Here is a 15,106-nt window from a genome sequence, read left to right on the forward strand (position 1 = left end):
GCCATCTTGCTCCTCCCCTCCTTCTGCCCATTTCTTGATTGGATTATTTGTTCTTTGGGTGTTGAGTTTGATAAGTTCTTTATAGATTTTGGATACTGGCCCTTTATATGATAAGACATTTGCAAATATCTCCTCCCATTCTGTCTTTTGGTTTCGTTGACTGTTTCCTTTGTTGTGCAAACACTTTTTATTTTGATGAAGTCCTAATGGTTCATTTTTGCCTTTGTTTCCTTTGCCTTTGGAGAAGTGCCTAGCAAGAAGTTGCTGTGGCCAAAGTCACAGAGATTGCTGCCTGTGTTCTCCTCTAGGATTTTGATGGATTTGTGTCTCACATTTAGGCCTTTCATCCATTTTGAGTCTATTTTTGTGTATGGTGTAAGGAAATGGTCCAGTTTCATTCTTCTGCATGTGGCTGTCCAGTTTTCCCAACACCATTTGTTGAAGAGTCTTTTTCCATTGGATATTCTTTCCTGCTTTGTTGAAGATTAGTGGCCATAGAGTTGAGGGTCCATTTCTGGGTTCTCTATTCTGTTCCATTGATCTATGTGCCAGTATTATACTGTCTTGATGTTTACAGCTTTGTAATAGAACTTGAAGTCCAGGATTGTGATACCACCAGCTTTGGTTTTCTTTTTCAACATTCCTTTGGCTATTCAGGGTCTTTTATGGTTCCCTACAAATTTTAGGACTATTTGTTATAGCTCTGTGAAAAAGGTTGATGATATTTTGATAGGGATGGCATTGAATGTATAGATTGTTCTAGGTAGAACAGAAATTTTAACAATATTTGTTCTTCCAATCCATGAGAATATAACATTTTTCCATTTCTTTGTGTCTTACTCAATTTGTTTCATGAGTGTTCTATAGCTTTCTGAGTATAGATATTTTGCCTCCTTGGTTAGGTTTATTCCTAGGTATCTTATTTTTTTCATCCATTGTAAATGGGATTGACTCCTTAATTTCTCTTTCTCCTGTCTCATTGTTAACGAATAGAAATGCAACTGATTACTGTGCATTGATTTTATATCCTGACACTTTGCTGAATTCTTGTATGAGTTCTAGCAATTTTAGGGTGGAGTCTTTTGGGTTTTCAACATAGAATATCATGTCATCTGTGAAGAGTGAGAGTTTGCCTTCTTCTTTGCCAATTTGGATGCCTTTTATTTCTTTGTGTTGTCTGATTGCTGAGGCTAGGAATTCTAGTACTATGGTGAACAACCCTGGTGATAGTGGACATCACTGCTGTGTTCCTGACCTCAGGGGAAAAGCTCTCAATTTTTCCCATTGACAATGATATTTGCTGTGGGCTTTTTGTATATGTTTTTTTTTAGGATATTGAGGCATGTTCCTTTTATCCCTACACAGTGAAGAGTTTTAATCAAGAAATAATGATGTACTTTGTCAAATGCTTTTTCTGCATCTATTGAGAGAATCATGTGGTGCTTGTCCTTTCTTTTATTAATGTAGTGTATCACATTGACTGATTTGCAGGTGTTAAACCATCCTTGCAGCACAGGAATAAATCCCATTTGGTCATGGTGAATAACCCTTTAAATATACTCATGGATCCTATTGGCTAGTATCTTGGTGAGAATTTTTGCATCCATGTTCATCAGGGATATTGGTCTGTAATTCTCCTTTTTGGTGGGGTCTCTGTCTGGTTTTGGGATTAAGGTAATGTTGACCTCAAAGAAAGAGTTTGGAAGTTTTCCTTTCAGTTTTATTTTTTGAAACAACTTCAGAAGAATAGATATTAATTCTTCTTTAAATGTTTGGTAGAATTCCCCTGGGAAGCCATCTGGCCCTGGACTCTTGTTTGTTGGGAGATTTTTGATTACTACTTCAATTTCTTTGCTGGTTATGGCTCTATTTAGGTTTTCTTTTTCTTCCTGTTTCAATTTTGTTAGTTTATACATCTCCAGGAATGCATCCATTTCTTCCAGATTGCCTAATTTGTTGGCATATAGTTGCTCTTATAATTGTTTGTATTTCTTCAGTGTTGGTTGTGATCTCTCCTCTTTCATTCATGATATTATTTGTTTGGGTCCTTTCTCTTTTTGATACATCTGGCCAGGAGTTTATCAATGTTATTAATTCTTTCAAAGAACCAGCTCCTAGTTTTGTGATCTGTTCTACTGCTCTTTTGGTTTATATTTCATTGATTTCTGCTCTAATCTGTATTAAATCTCTTCTGCTGGGTTTAGGCTTTATTTGCTGTTCTTTCTCCAGCTTCTTCAGGTGTAAGATTAGGTTATATATTTGAGATCTTTCCTGTTTCTTGAAAAAGGCTTATATTGCTGTATACTTCCCTCTTAGGACCACTTTTGCTGCATTCCCCAAATCTTGAACAGATGTGTTTTCATTTTCATTTGTTTCCATGAATTTTTAAAAATTCCTCTTTAATTTCCTGGTTGACCTATTCCTTCTTTAGTAGGATGCTCTTTAGCTTCCATGTATTTGAGTTTTTTCAAATTTCTTCTTGTGATTGAGTTCAAGTATCCAAGCATTCTGATCTGAGAATATGCAGGGAATGATCCCAATCTTTTGGCAGTTGTTGAGACCTGATTTGTGACCCAGTATGTGATCTATTCTGGAGAATGTGCTATGTGCCCTCAAGGAGAGTGTGTATTCTGTTGCTTTAGTATGGAATGCTCTGAATAGATTTGTGAAGTCCATCTGGTCCAGTGTGTTATTCAAAGCTCTTGTTTCCTTATTGATCTTCTGCTTAGATGATCTGATCCATACATTTCAGTGATTGGTGTGTTAAAGTTCCCTACTATTATTATATTATTATCAGTGTGTTTCTGTAATTTTGTTGCCAATTGGTTTATATAATTGGCTGCTCCCATGTTAGGGACATAAATATTTACAATTGTTACTCTTCTTATTGATAGATCCTTTTATTATTATATAGTGTCCTTTCTCATCTTTTATTAGTCTTCACTTTAAAATCTAATTTGTCTGATATAAGGATTGTCACTCCAGCTTTCTTTTGATGTTCATTAGCATGATAAATGGTTTTCCATCCCCTCACTTTTAATCTGGAGGTGTCTTTGGGTCTAAAATGGGTCTCTTCCACACAGCATATCAATGGGTCTTGCCTTTTTATCCAATCTGATATCCTGTGTCTTTTTGGGGTCATTTAGCCCTTTTACATTCAGAGAAACTATTTAAAGATGAATTTTGTTCCATTATTACCTTCTGTATTAAATCTTAAAAGTCACTGTTTCTGTATATTGTTTCTGTTCTTTCTGATCTATGTTACTTTTGGGCTCTCTCTTCACTTAAAGGATCCCCTAGGGCTGGCTTAGTGACCACAAATGCTTTTAGTTTCTGTTTGTCCTGGAAGCTTTTTCTCTCTCCTTCAATTTTGAATGACAGCCTGGCTGGATACAGTATTCTTGGCTGCGTATTTTTCTCATTTAGCACCTGAATATGTCATGCCAGTCCTTTCTGCCTGCCAGGTCTTTGCGGATAGGACTGCTGCCAGTCTAATGTTTCTACCCTTGCAGGTTATGGACCTCTTGTCCTGAGCTGCTTTCAGGATTTTCTCTTTGTCTCTGAGATTTGTAAGCTTCACTATTATATGTTGAGGTGTTGATCTATTTTTTTTATTGATTTTGAGAGGGGTTTCTATGTGCTTTCTAGAATTATATGTTTCTTTCCTCAGATTAGGGAATTCTCTGCTATAATTTGGTCCAATATACCCTCTGCCCCTCCCTCACCCACTTTCCTCTTCTTCTGGGATCCCAACTCTAATATTGTTTCTTTTTATGGTATCATTTACCTCTCAAATTCTCCATTTGTGATTCAGTAGTTGTTTATTTCTCTTTTTCTCAGCTTCTTTATTCTCTGTCATTTTGTCCTCTATATCACTAATTCTCTCTTCTGCCTCATTTATCCTAGCAGTAAGAGCCTCCATTTTTATTGCATCTCACTAATAGCCTTTTTTAATTTCAACTTGATTAGATTTTAGTCCTTTATTTCTCCAGAAAGGGATTCTCTAGTATCTTCTATGCTTTTTTCAAGCCCAGCTAGTATCTTTATAATTATTATTCTGAACTCTAGGTCCAATGTCTTACTTATACCCATACTGAATAAGTCCCTGGCAGTCAGTACTGCCTCTTGTTCTCTTTTTTGAGGTGAGTTTTTCCATCTTGTTATTCTTGCAGAAAGTGATCGCTCTTCTATTTGAGAGTTGCAGCTATACTTTTCTTACATCTTTGGTTGAGTTTGCAGGTATTCAGAATGCTTTGATAGCTATCTAGCTGAATTCCTGGGACGAGACAAAATTAAGGTCTTCTACCCCTCTATCAGCTTGGACTATTCTCCAGGCAATGAATTTATTTCTAGCATATCTTCAGTTTTCCCCTTTCTTCCCTCCCTTCCTTTTTATTCCTACCTTCTACTTTCTCCTTCCTTCTCTCACTCTTTTCTTCCCTTCCTCCATTCCTCCCTATATCCCTCCAGCATTCTTCCCCTTGCTGGGGCATCCTCTTCTCCTCCTTTTCTTTTCTTCCTTTTCCTCTCCTACTTCTGTCTCTTTTATTGTCCTTTCTTCCCTAGGATACAAAGGGAGCACGACCCAATCCTACCCCCACAGAGTTTACCTTCAAATGGAGAAGTTTTTCCTTTTCAACATTGTTTGTGTAAATTTAATAAAATAACCATGATATGTACACATCTCTTGTCTCTGCACCAGAGTTTGAAAACCATGTTAACCATGTACTTACAGCTATGGAAAACCGCTGAATGTTTTCATCCTCACAGTCTTGGATGACTTTATTCAGTAGATGGTTGTCATGGGACTCCCCATCAGTCACAATTACCATGACTTTTTTAACTCCCCTTCGGGCACCCCGGGCTTCAGTGAAAGCTTCCTTCCTGAAGTGATCACAAGGAAAAAAAAGCAAATAAAACACCACCCCAAGGTTAGGCAAAGCAATAAACAAAAGAAAAACACTGTCAACTTAGTTAGACCAGTGTTGTCCTTCCAAGATCAACATTGACAACCATCATTCAAGCTGGGAGGCATAATGATCGCTATTTGTAATAGTTTTAGATTTCTCCCAGATGATGAAGAGGTCACCATTTTGCTAATCATCACATCTCCCATCTACAAAGGGCAGCAGTATTTCATTCTTTAAAAACTTCTCAGGGAAGGTGTGACTGGAGCACACACATCAGACCTAGAAAAGGTCATATCTTAAATACTCTCTCTGCCACTCCTTTCTCTATAAACACTCCTTTTATCTGCTTTTGGCAGAAGCTTTTACTTTATAATCACTTCCACCACATCTAGTCTGACATTTATAGAAGAGTATGGAAATCTTCTAAGCTGAGGAGAATTTTGTATGGCTGATAGTATTTGAGAGTGTTCTTGGGTATGGGGGAAAATCAGACGTAGTAATAAAAGACTGCAGATCACTGTGATCTGAGTCAGTGACAGAGCAGGGCTTTGGGGATTAAGAGCAGATGGAGTAGGTATGAAACATTTGGTCTGAATGAGGTTTTAGGACATAGGCTCCTGGGGCTGGAGTGGAAGAAAGTGGCATGGAGAGAAAGGGAAAATTCTATAACCTAACTGCAAAGAAAGGAATTTTTTATTTAATTCAAAAAGCATTTATGGAAAGAGATGGAAGAGAGGGGAAATTAACAATTTTTATTTGTTTTGTGCTTCTACACACACACACACACACACACACACACACAGAGGCACATTTCTCCTCTATTATTTTCTTTCACTCAATTCACTTTCCCCTCTGGAGTCAAGTAAATTTTACTTAGGAATGAAACATTGAAAGGATTTCATATAATATTTTTTAGATTTTGGCATAAAATGTAGCATTCATTATAGTGAATGGTCCATTTCAATAGTTTTATTTGGTTAAGAGGACAGATAGCCCTAGTTTGGGATATGTTAAAAATTTTTTTTCTTAAGCTAAACTTTCAAAGGATTTTCACAATACATACTAGTTTTACTGTAGATACACAGTAAGTGCACAATAGTAGGCATCTTGTGAACGGGAGAGAAGATCCTAGTGATATGGACAAAGAGATTTCATCTGTGATTATTTTCCTTTAAAAGGACTGAATCCAGTATGACAAGATGTTAACAATTGTTGATTTGTTTGGTTGAGTACACAGGATTTTGTTGTACTATTTTTTTGATTTTTCTTAAAATTTTCAAAATAAAGAAGCTATTAAAAAATGATCACTAGGGAGCTGTGTATCTCTGCCTTCTACACTATACAGATAGATTTTCTGACTTCTTTATATGCACAAACAAAGGTGAAAACAGATGTTAAAGGCTAGTCTTTAAATGAAGTTTAGACATGGATATTATATAAGACTTGATCCTTACAGGATCACCAAAACTTCCTAAATCCCTTATTGAATGAACCTCAACTGATGGAGATGATTAAAAGACATTTATTTTTTTTAAGATTTTATTTATTTATTTATTCATGAGAGACACACACACACACAGAGGCAAAGACACAGGCAGAGGGAGAGGCAGGCTCCATGCAGGGAACTGATGTGGGGCTCAATGCCGGGACTCTGGGACTCTGGGATCATACACTGAGCCGAAGGCAGACGCTTAACCACTGAGCCACCCAGGCATCCTGAAAGACATTTCTTAAAGAAAATCTGGTAGATCTAAACAAGGGTTGGTTTTATATAATGTAAGAGTAGCCACTGGCAGAACTTCCGAGCACACTTTTTCTGTTTCAAATATCTTCAGCAAATTGCCCTTTACCCCAAATACTATCATCCAATGAAAATAGAAGTCAAGGATTCTAACAAATTAAAAATATTGTTTGTAACTGTCCCTGCCTAAAAGGAATAAAGAGCAATTAAAAATATGCTTTAATGTGAAAAACTAATGTACAAGGAGGATACTTAGTAATACCATTACGGAGTTGTATTTATATACAAAACTCAATAAACTGTGCGTTCTACAGCTAGGCCCTTTGTGAAACATGTAGGCAAAAACCATATAGGGTCATGGTATTTAGAGTGTATTTATGCAAGAGCAAAGCAGCCAGAATATTTCTTCAGTTGGTTTTCAAAGACGAATATTCATTCTTAAGTGGTTGCCTGTGGAAAATACACAGCTCCCTACAGCCTCAGAGCTTTCAAAGAACACTTTGATTTACTTTGTGCAATCACACTTAGCAATTATTTAAGAGGGTACATTCACTACACCTCAATATGTGCACTCTTTGTGCATGCAAATTGGTGATCCTACAGGCAGGTAAATGTAAAATTACCCCATCTGTTTGTGGTTATTTTCTCTTGAGCCCCATATAACTAGAACCACGTGCTTCTCTAACACTTATGAATCTAATGCTGCACATGAAATTTTAAATTTTTAAATATCCAACTCATTCTTTAATATCCATATTAATTATTTTAACCCCCATAAAATACTGATCTTAGCAGGCAGGTAAGATGAGAGCATGGATAGTTAGCTCTTTAAAGTCAGTTGAGGGATCCCTGGGTGGCGCAGCGGTTTGGCGCCTGCCTTTGGCCCAGGGAGCGATCCTGGAGACCCGGGATCGAATCGAATCCCACGTCGGGCTCCCGGTGCATGGAGCCTGCTTCTCCCTCTGCCTGTGTCTCTGTCTCTCTCTCTCTCTGTGTGTGTGACTATCATTCATAAATAAATAAATAAAAATAAAGTAAAATAAAGTCAGTTGAGAAGTTGAAGACACTTAACAGAAGGATCCTTAATCCAACTACTTACTAGATTTCTCAAGATTTTGGTATTGTTTAGTTTTTGTTCAGAACCTTACTAGCTTTAAAGGCAACTCAGGAAGAAAATAGCAGGAGATAAGGGTTGAGTGCAGTTGGGGAAAAAAAAACAGAAAAAAAAATTGTTCCACACTGTAATCAAAGAATAGTTCTTAGTTTCTCGTAGAATCAAATTCAACCAGAGTGGATTATGTGTTCTCCATGGAAGTGTAAGAATAAGGAAGGGATGTAATTAAGAGGGAATTTGGAAAAAGGAAGAAAAAGCAAAAAAATGATGATGTTCTTACAACTTCTTTTAATCTTTGCAATTGATTAGGCTTTCAAATGATTTCAAATACAGCAGTATTGAATTTAGCCTCTTAAAAAATCTTGAGAGCTTCAATAACCCTATATCAGGTACTGTAAAGTTATGAACATACTAAGATATAAATATATATTGAGTAGAAATAAATGAATATTAATCCTTTTTTAAAAAATGAGATTCCTAGAAGCTGTAAACAAAGAACAAAGGGAAAAATATTCACTAATATTATGTCTTAGTAATAAGGAATATGATAGAGAAGACTACAGTAATTTTTGTGACTGACTTTCCATCATTTCCATCATTTCAACCTTTGGAATAAGAGGAAAGATAAGAAGTGAGGGGAGACCATATTGTAGAAAAACTTGATCCTATAACTATTAGTTAGCCAGTGGGACCTAGTTTTAAAAAAGATTTTTTAAAAAGACAGTTAAATATTGTCAAGGTAAATGTTCAATCAACACTCCAGAAGGCTTGATTGTGAGCAGTTATTTTTTCATAGTCTTTTACTTTGGTTTATTTTTTTAATCCACATACCTGGCTGTGTCTATTCCAAGGGCTGTCATAGTCTGGCGGCCACCTCTCTGAATTATTTGATTTGCTGCAACAAGTACTTCTTCTGTTGATGAGTACTTATTAAGGTTGAACTCATGGGTTACATTTTCTCCATACTGTACAATTCCAACCTGAAATACCAAGCCACTGTGAGTTAACCATCTAGCAATGTTTGGTTTTCAGTTTTCTTAAACGTGTGGATCAGATATACGTTTTTGTCTTTCAGATGAGTTAAAAAATTCATCAGCACACAAATCTTTCTATTCTGACAGCAATAACCATTTCCACTTGTGGATATTTGTAGCCCAAAGAATAAGAATGACAATACTCTTATTAAATTTCTCAAGTGATTGGTTTATCTCTTCACCAGTTTCTACTTAATGACTCTGGCAGGCCTTGGAGGGTAGAAAGTGCAACACACTGACATGCTCTCTGCCTTCATGGAGCTTCTAACTAGTAGAGAGAGAGAGAGAGAGAGAGAGAGAGAGAGAGAGAGATTGAACACATGATCCTTCCAATGCATGTTCAACTGTGGAGAGGGCTGTAATGGAAAAGCTGTTTAGCAAGTAGGACCTAAGGCTCTACTTCAAAATGGGGGCTCAGAGAAAGCCTCTTAAGAGTGATATTCAAGTTGAGGCTGAAAGGTACAAGGAGGGTGGAGATCTGTCCTGGATAAAGATTGAGTGGGAGGACATAATCCACACAAGGGGAATCTGTGTGTAAAGAAGCTGAGATGAGCAAAAAGCAGGGATGTCCTGAGAACCAAAAAGAAGTCAGTGAGCCTGGACCAGGCTGTGAGGGGAAGTGAAACAAGATGAGGCTGGATGAGTAATAAGTGGGGCATGTTTCTGGGGGAGCACACTTTTGCTTCAGGCTGTATCTAGCTCAGGCATAGCTTCATTTCTCTTATGCCAGCCCTTCTCCCCACCCCCCCTTTTCATGTTCTCCGTCTTCCCTTTTTTGCCTCCCTCCTTTCACTCTGTCTTTAGCACAGACAGGATAATGTTAAATAATTAAAATCTTTTTTTAAAAATAGAGGACATTAGACATCTTGGAGCAATTATGCCACCATACTTAAATAAGAATAGTGCCCTATATAAATATGTATTTTTAAAAGATTGTATTTATTCATGAGAGATGCACAGAGAGAGGCAAAGACATAGGCAGAGGAAGAAGCAGGCTCTCTGCAGTGAACCTGATGTGGAACTCGATCACAGGACCCCAGGATCACGACCTGAGCTAAAGACAGGTAGGTACTCAACCACTGAGCCACCAAGCATCCTGTATCCTATATTTTTAATGCTTTATAAAAACTTTTTTCCTAATTTATTCAGATTATAGTATCACATTTTATAAATGAGTAATTTAAGTTTACTCCTCATAGTGAAGGGGCAGATGAGGGTCTAGTCTAAAATGTGAATCCCTTATCCCACAGCTCTTTCCATCACTCTATTTCTTCTCTACAAAAATACAACTTCCTAAAGTCCCTGCATTCTCTGTCACCTCATCCTGCTAGTTTCTGCTAAATGCTGCTACCATTTCATTGCTACTTGATGAATTTAATGAGTTAGCTACCTAATCTTCAGGGACTGGAGAATATAATAAAGCAAAGCAAAAAAATTATATTTTAAAAATAGAAATAGAACATATTAATTCTTCCTTAGAGTTGCTTAGTTAGGTATAGGATAAATAAGAAACAACTAGAGATCATATACAAGTGTAAGATAAAGTACATAATAAGCTGAGTGAACATGCAATCTGCTCAATTTGTGCCCTGTTCTTCTAAGAATATATCTTTCACTGAATATTTGTCACCATAAGTACCAAGACTATGCACTGTTATAATTGGAATAAAGATGACCAGAAGTCCCTTTGGAAATAAAGTAGACTACAATGAACTAATTATGCAAAAAATAATAAATGAATGGGGACATACCAATAACTCCAGTTCAAGTTATTTCCTTGAATTATAATGAAATGGATAGTTATCTATTACTCTCTACATAGATTTAAAATTATTTTCCCAATGACCTTTATAGCTTTTAATTAATAATCCAGGGAGACACTAAATAATTATTAAGGGAAACCATGAAGGTTTGATACTGTCTTTGTTTATATAAATATTCACTGTAAATAAAGGTAAAATGATGTTGGCACTTAAACATTATGCCTATTTTTAGGTATCAAGATGAATAAATATTGTTGTGAAAGTTAATTGCTCATCCATTTAGGACATCTTATGGAGTTGTTTGTTTTTATTTCCCTTTGTTTTTATTTGACTAAGCAGGAGACCAAAGAATTCTGAGAACTGTCATTCCTGTCATTATTCTTGGACATTTACATTTTACTACTTGGGTGAATCTACTGAACACCCTAGTCTCTTATTTGGATAATCTATTGAACGGTCTAGTCTCTTGTTTCTTTGACTTCCTCATCTTCATAATCTTTTCCTCTTTTTTTTTTTTTTAAGATTTTATCTATTCACGAGAGACAGAGAGAGAGAGAGAGGCAGAGACACAGGCAGAGGGAGAAGCAGGCTCCATGCAGGGAGCCCGATGTGGGACTTGATCCCAGATCTCCAAGATCACACCCTGGGCCGAAGGCGGTGATAAACTGCTGGGCCACCGGGGCTGCCCTTCATAATCTTTTCCTATAGCTCACCTGTTATTCACTCTCAAGGTCTTATCCTTGACCTTGTCAACTGGAAAAACTGCACCTCCAACTCCATTCAAGTGTTCTTCTGTATGCCCATTAACTTCAGCTCATTTACCTAGTATATTTAATTCATCAATTCCTTCACCATATCAAGACTTCCTATTAATTCAGAGATCCTACTTTTTTTTTTTTTTTTAACCTAGCCTAGATCCCATGGTCCATCACCATAATCATTTACTTGCAAACTTTAACTCCTTTAACCATTTTTCCCCTCCATTAACTCGCTTGGCTAACTTCCAAATCTGGTTAAATCCAAATATCTCCCTTTTCTTTGTGTGCTTCTGTGACACTAAATGTTTCTAGACAGAAATCACACAACTTGTAGACTGGTCTCACTTTAAAGTTATGGCCATGAATCTCTAATGTGGTTGCACATAACACAGCCCAACAGTCCTACTCCTTTTTACCAACAAGTGCACTTTGCTCCCACTTGAGAGCAAATGGTCATAAGCCATTAACTGTCATAAGCCATTAACTGCTCAGGAAAAAGAGAGTATCACACTGATACATGGGGAGGAGTTCACAGGAAAAGAGGTAGAATTTATCCCAATTAAACAAGGCTGCTTTGTGCCATAACATTTGATATTTGCAACATGCTTTACATATCTTATAAAACCTTCTATAAACCATGGATTATCTGAACACTAGGGATAGAAAAATTTTAGCCCTTGGTAAGTAAAAAAATCAGTGCTTTATATCTTTCTCTCTTTCTCTATCGACTTAACATATATATCGCTTTCTTAAGTTTATTCTCTAGAGAATTTACAAATGCCAGTTGCTTTCTTTATACTTTGCTTCTAACTCCACCTGAGCATCTCTTCAGATGACTGACTGTCCTTGGACTGCTAGAAGTGTTTTGCCCCAGGGGCTCAAAAAGCCAGGAGTGCCCAGGAGTTTTCTCCCTCCTTGCCTATTACCATGTTCCATAGGCGACACTTCAGTGCAGGCAGTGAAAGACCAGCACATTGACTCAACTGGGAGCTCCCCTTCCAGATCAGCCTGAGTCTTGATTTACCCTGAAATCACACCCTTGCTTGTCCTCAGTTGCTACTGTTTTGCTTCTCCAAATATCTTACTATTTTCTCTAAAAGCACTCCCTTAGTAAATCACTATCACTTGGCTCATTTTCTCAGGGTTTGTATCTGGGAAACCAGACCTAAGGGAGAGAAAGAGAAGCTTCAAAGCACTGATTTTGGACTTTGCAAGAGGATACAATTTTTCTGCTATTCCTAGTGTCCAAGTAACCCAATATTTTCATAGAAGGTTTTATAAGGTATGTAAAGTACATCACAAATGTCAAATATGATGGCACAAAGCAGCCTTGTTTAACTGGCATATATTCTACTTCTTTTCATGTGAGCTATTATCCCTCTTTCTGCATTTCTTCATTGGCTCAGGCCAGATTTCACTGCCTTGAACCTGGACTGTGGCAATAGTTGGTCTCTCTGCTCTTGCTCTCCCTCCTATTTCCATTCTCCTCAGCTTCTTCTACATATTAATGAAAGATTTACTATCTTGAAATTCTTTCATCATATAACTTGTTCAAAAATCTCTAATGGCTCTCCACTGCTTAGTATATCAATGACTTTGAAATACACAGTACACTTTAGAAGATAATTTTTATTCTAATTAAGATAGAAAACAGATAGATCTTCAAGGTGCTCCTGGAAATACTAGACCTATAGGATAAAATTCAGTTTTCTTCCCCTGACTTGCAGTTACTCAAAGCCTGACTGTATCTTATTTGTTCTCCTTCATCTTTAGGATTCCCCAGTTCAAATGTTGCCCCTACCCTTTCTCATCCCTCCAACAAAGATACATTCTACCCATTCCAGGAGATAAGTTTCACTTTCTCTGCAAAAATTTCCCCACCTAGCCAATGTAGCGCATACTGATCTTCCCCTTCTCTAAGTTTTGAGGCAAACTTGTCTATTTTGCTCCTGTGAGTACTGCACTCTTCTCAACTGCTTTGTATGCATGCTTTATCTCTCCAACTAAATTATATGTTCTAGAGGGCCAAGGAGGGGTAAAGAGCATGGACTATGTCATAGCTTTTGGTATTCTCTTATCCCATGCCACTGTTTTGCTTTGCTTAGAGTTGACCCTCATACATTCTTACTAAATGACTGTAACATTTCACATAAGCAAGTAGAATATGGAGATAGCAGAGAAATAATGATAAGCAGAAAAAGACATAAAGTAGTGTGGGAAATGAGAAGACTGGGCAGTAGAAACTTAGATCTCAGGGAAGTGACACTCAGTGTAGGCCCCTGGCTGATACTGGGCTGCATATTTCCTTAGGAACCAGACAGAATAAGGCTTGCTGTGTCTTCTCCAGAAAGGGGTGCCATTTATTGATTTTCATCACAGGAAAATGGTCAAATCCCAAAACAAACATAAGTAATGCTTTGCTGACTATTGATAAGACCTAGTGAATAAAAACAGAGTCAGTCCTAGCTTAGTGTATAATTTAAGGCAAGTAAAACAGATTCATTCTAGCACACTGTGTGTATATGCAAATGCAACAGAACCAAGTAAGGGTGATGATTAAATAACAAGATAAAAAGTGAGCCAAGTGATAAATACAAATTGTAAGGAGGCTGGAGAAAAGAAGCACAAATATATTTATTGTCTTATGTTGAAAGGCCTCATGGAGGGAGGAAGATGCAGCCTTCTGAGTGAGATACTCAGGTAAAGAACAATCAGTTACAAATGTAGAATGGGAAAAAGCAATGCTGTCTGGAACTTGGAAAATATGTCAAAAATGAGGAGGAATTGAAATCATTCTAGGAACTGAGAAAAATAAAAACAGCCAATAATCATCATATGTGACTTGAAGCAGCCAGTTGCTTCCATTGTTGGAATGATACAAGATCCAGAGGGTAGAAATTAAGTAGAACACTGTTGAGGAGTAATAGAGATGGATAAGTTCTCGGCATGTTTGCTGAATGGAAATAAACAGACAGGGATGACAGCTAAAAGAAGCAACAGGTTAGATGTAGGTTCTCTTTAAAAGAAAATGAAAAAAGAGTAGCTTATGGCATCCGTAACACAGTACAGGAAGATAGTAACAACACTCACAAGGGATAGATGAATCACAAGTAGAACTTCAGTCACTTTTCAGAGGCAACTGGAAAGGAAGCCTTTACTTTCTAGAAAGATACAGTTTGTACTTCCTGAGTAAGTAGAACAAAAGATATAGGTATGTAATTATATTCTAAGGCCAAAGAGAACTAAGATTCAGGCTATGGCATAAATCAGGAACACAAATGCCTGAGGATTCTTTTACATGAGCCAGAGGTTTGTAACACTTATTCAAACCCGCCATTTAAACATGAGATTTATAATCCTTCTTCAGCTAAGCCACAAACTAATATTCCCTTACTCCTTTCCTAGGGAGTACTATCATCCTTTTGTGTGTTACTAGGTATGATTTTTAAAGAGTTCCATGGTCAAGTAATCTTGGAAAATGATGAATAACACAAAGTTAACATTTATCTTTACAGCGGGACCCCCTTCCACATCCTCTCTGTCTTTCTGCCTTTATCTCTTCTGTCTGCCTTTTTTTCTCCCACTGCTATTTATATTAACTAAAAAAGAAAAAGATAAAAGAAAAAAGCTACAAATTTCAAATGCAAAAGACCAAGGTTTTTTTGTTACTCTTGTCCTTATTTGCTCTACTTCTTCTCATAAGCAAATTCTCTTGAAAGTGCTCTCAGAGGGGCACCTGGGTGGCTCAGTCAGTTGGGTGATGGACTCTTGATTTCAGCTGGGTCC

The 15,106-nt window shown here is 37.1% G+C and overlaps 1 protein-coding gene across 1 annotated transcript in view; it reads right to left on the reverse strand.

The window, feature by feature from the left end:
* ITGA1 (integrin subunit alpha 1) overlaps positions 1-15,106 on the reverse strand; it is a 168,468-nt gene that overhangs the window by 73,810 nt on the left and 79,552 nt on the right. The window contains exons 7-8 of the mRNA XM_038535131.1: positions 8,597-8,745; positions 4,734-4,884 (exon numbers count right to left, since the gene is read on the reverse strand). Coding sequence (XP_038391059.1) covers positions 4,734-4,884; positions 8,597-8,745 — 300 coding nt within the window. The remainder of the gene's footprint in view (positions 1-4,733; positions 4,885-8,596; positions 8,746-15,106) is intronic.

Source organism: Canis lupus, chromosome 4 (genome assembly GCF_011100685.1).
Source record: "Canis lupus familiaris isolate Mischka breed German Shepherd chromosome 4, alternate assembly UU_Cfam_GSD_1.0, whole genome shotgun sequence".
NCBI lineage: Eukaryota > Metazoa > Chordata > Mammalia > Carnivora > Canidae > Canis > Canis lupus.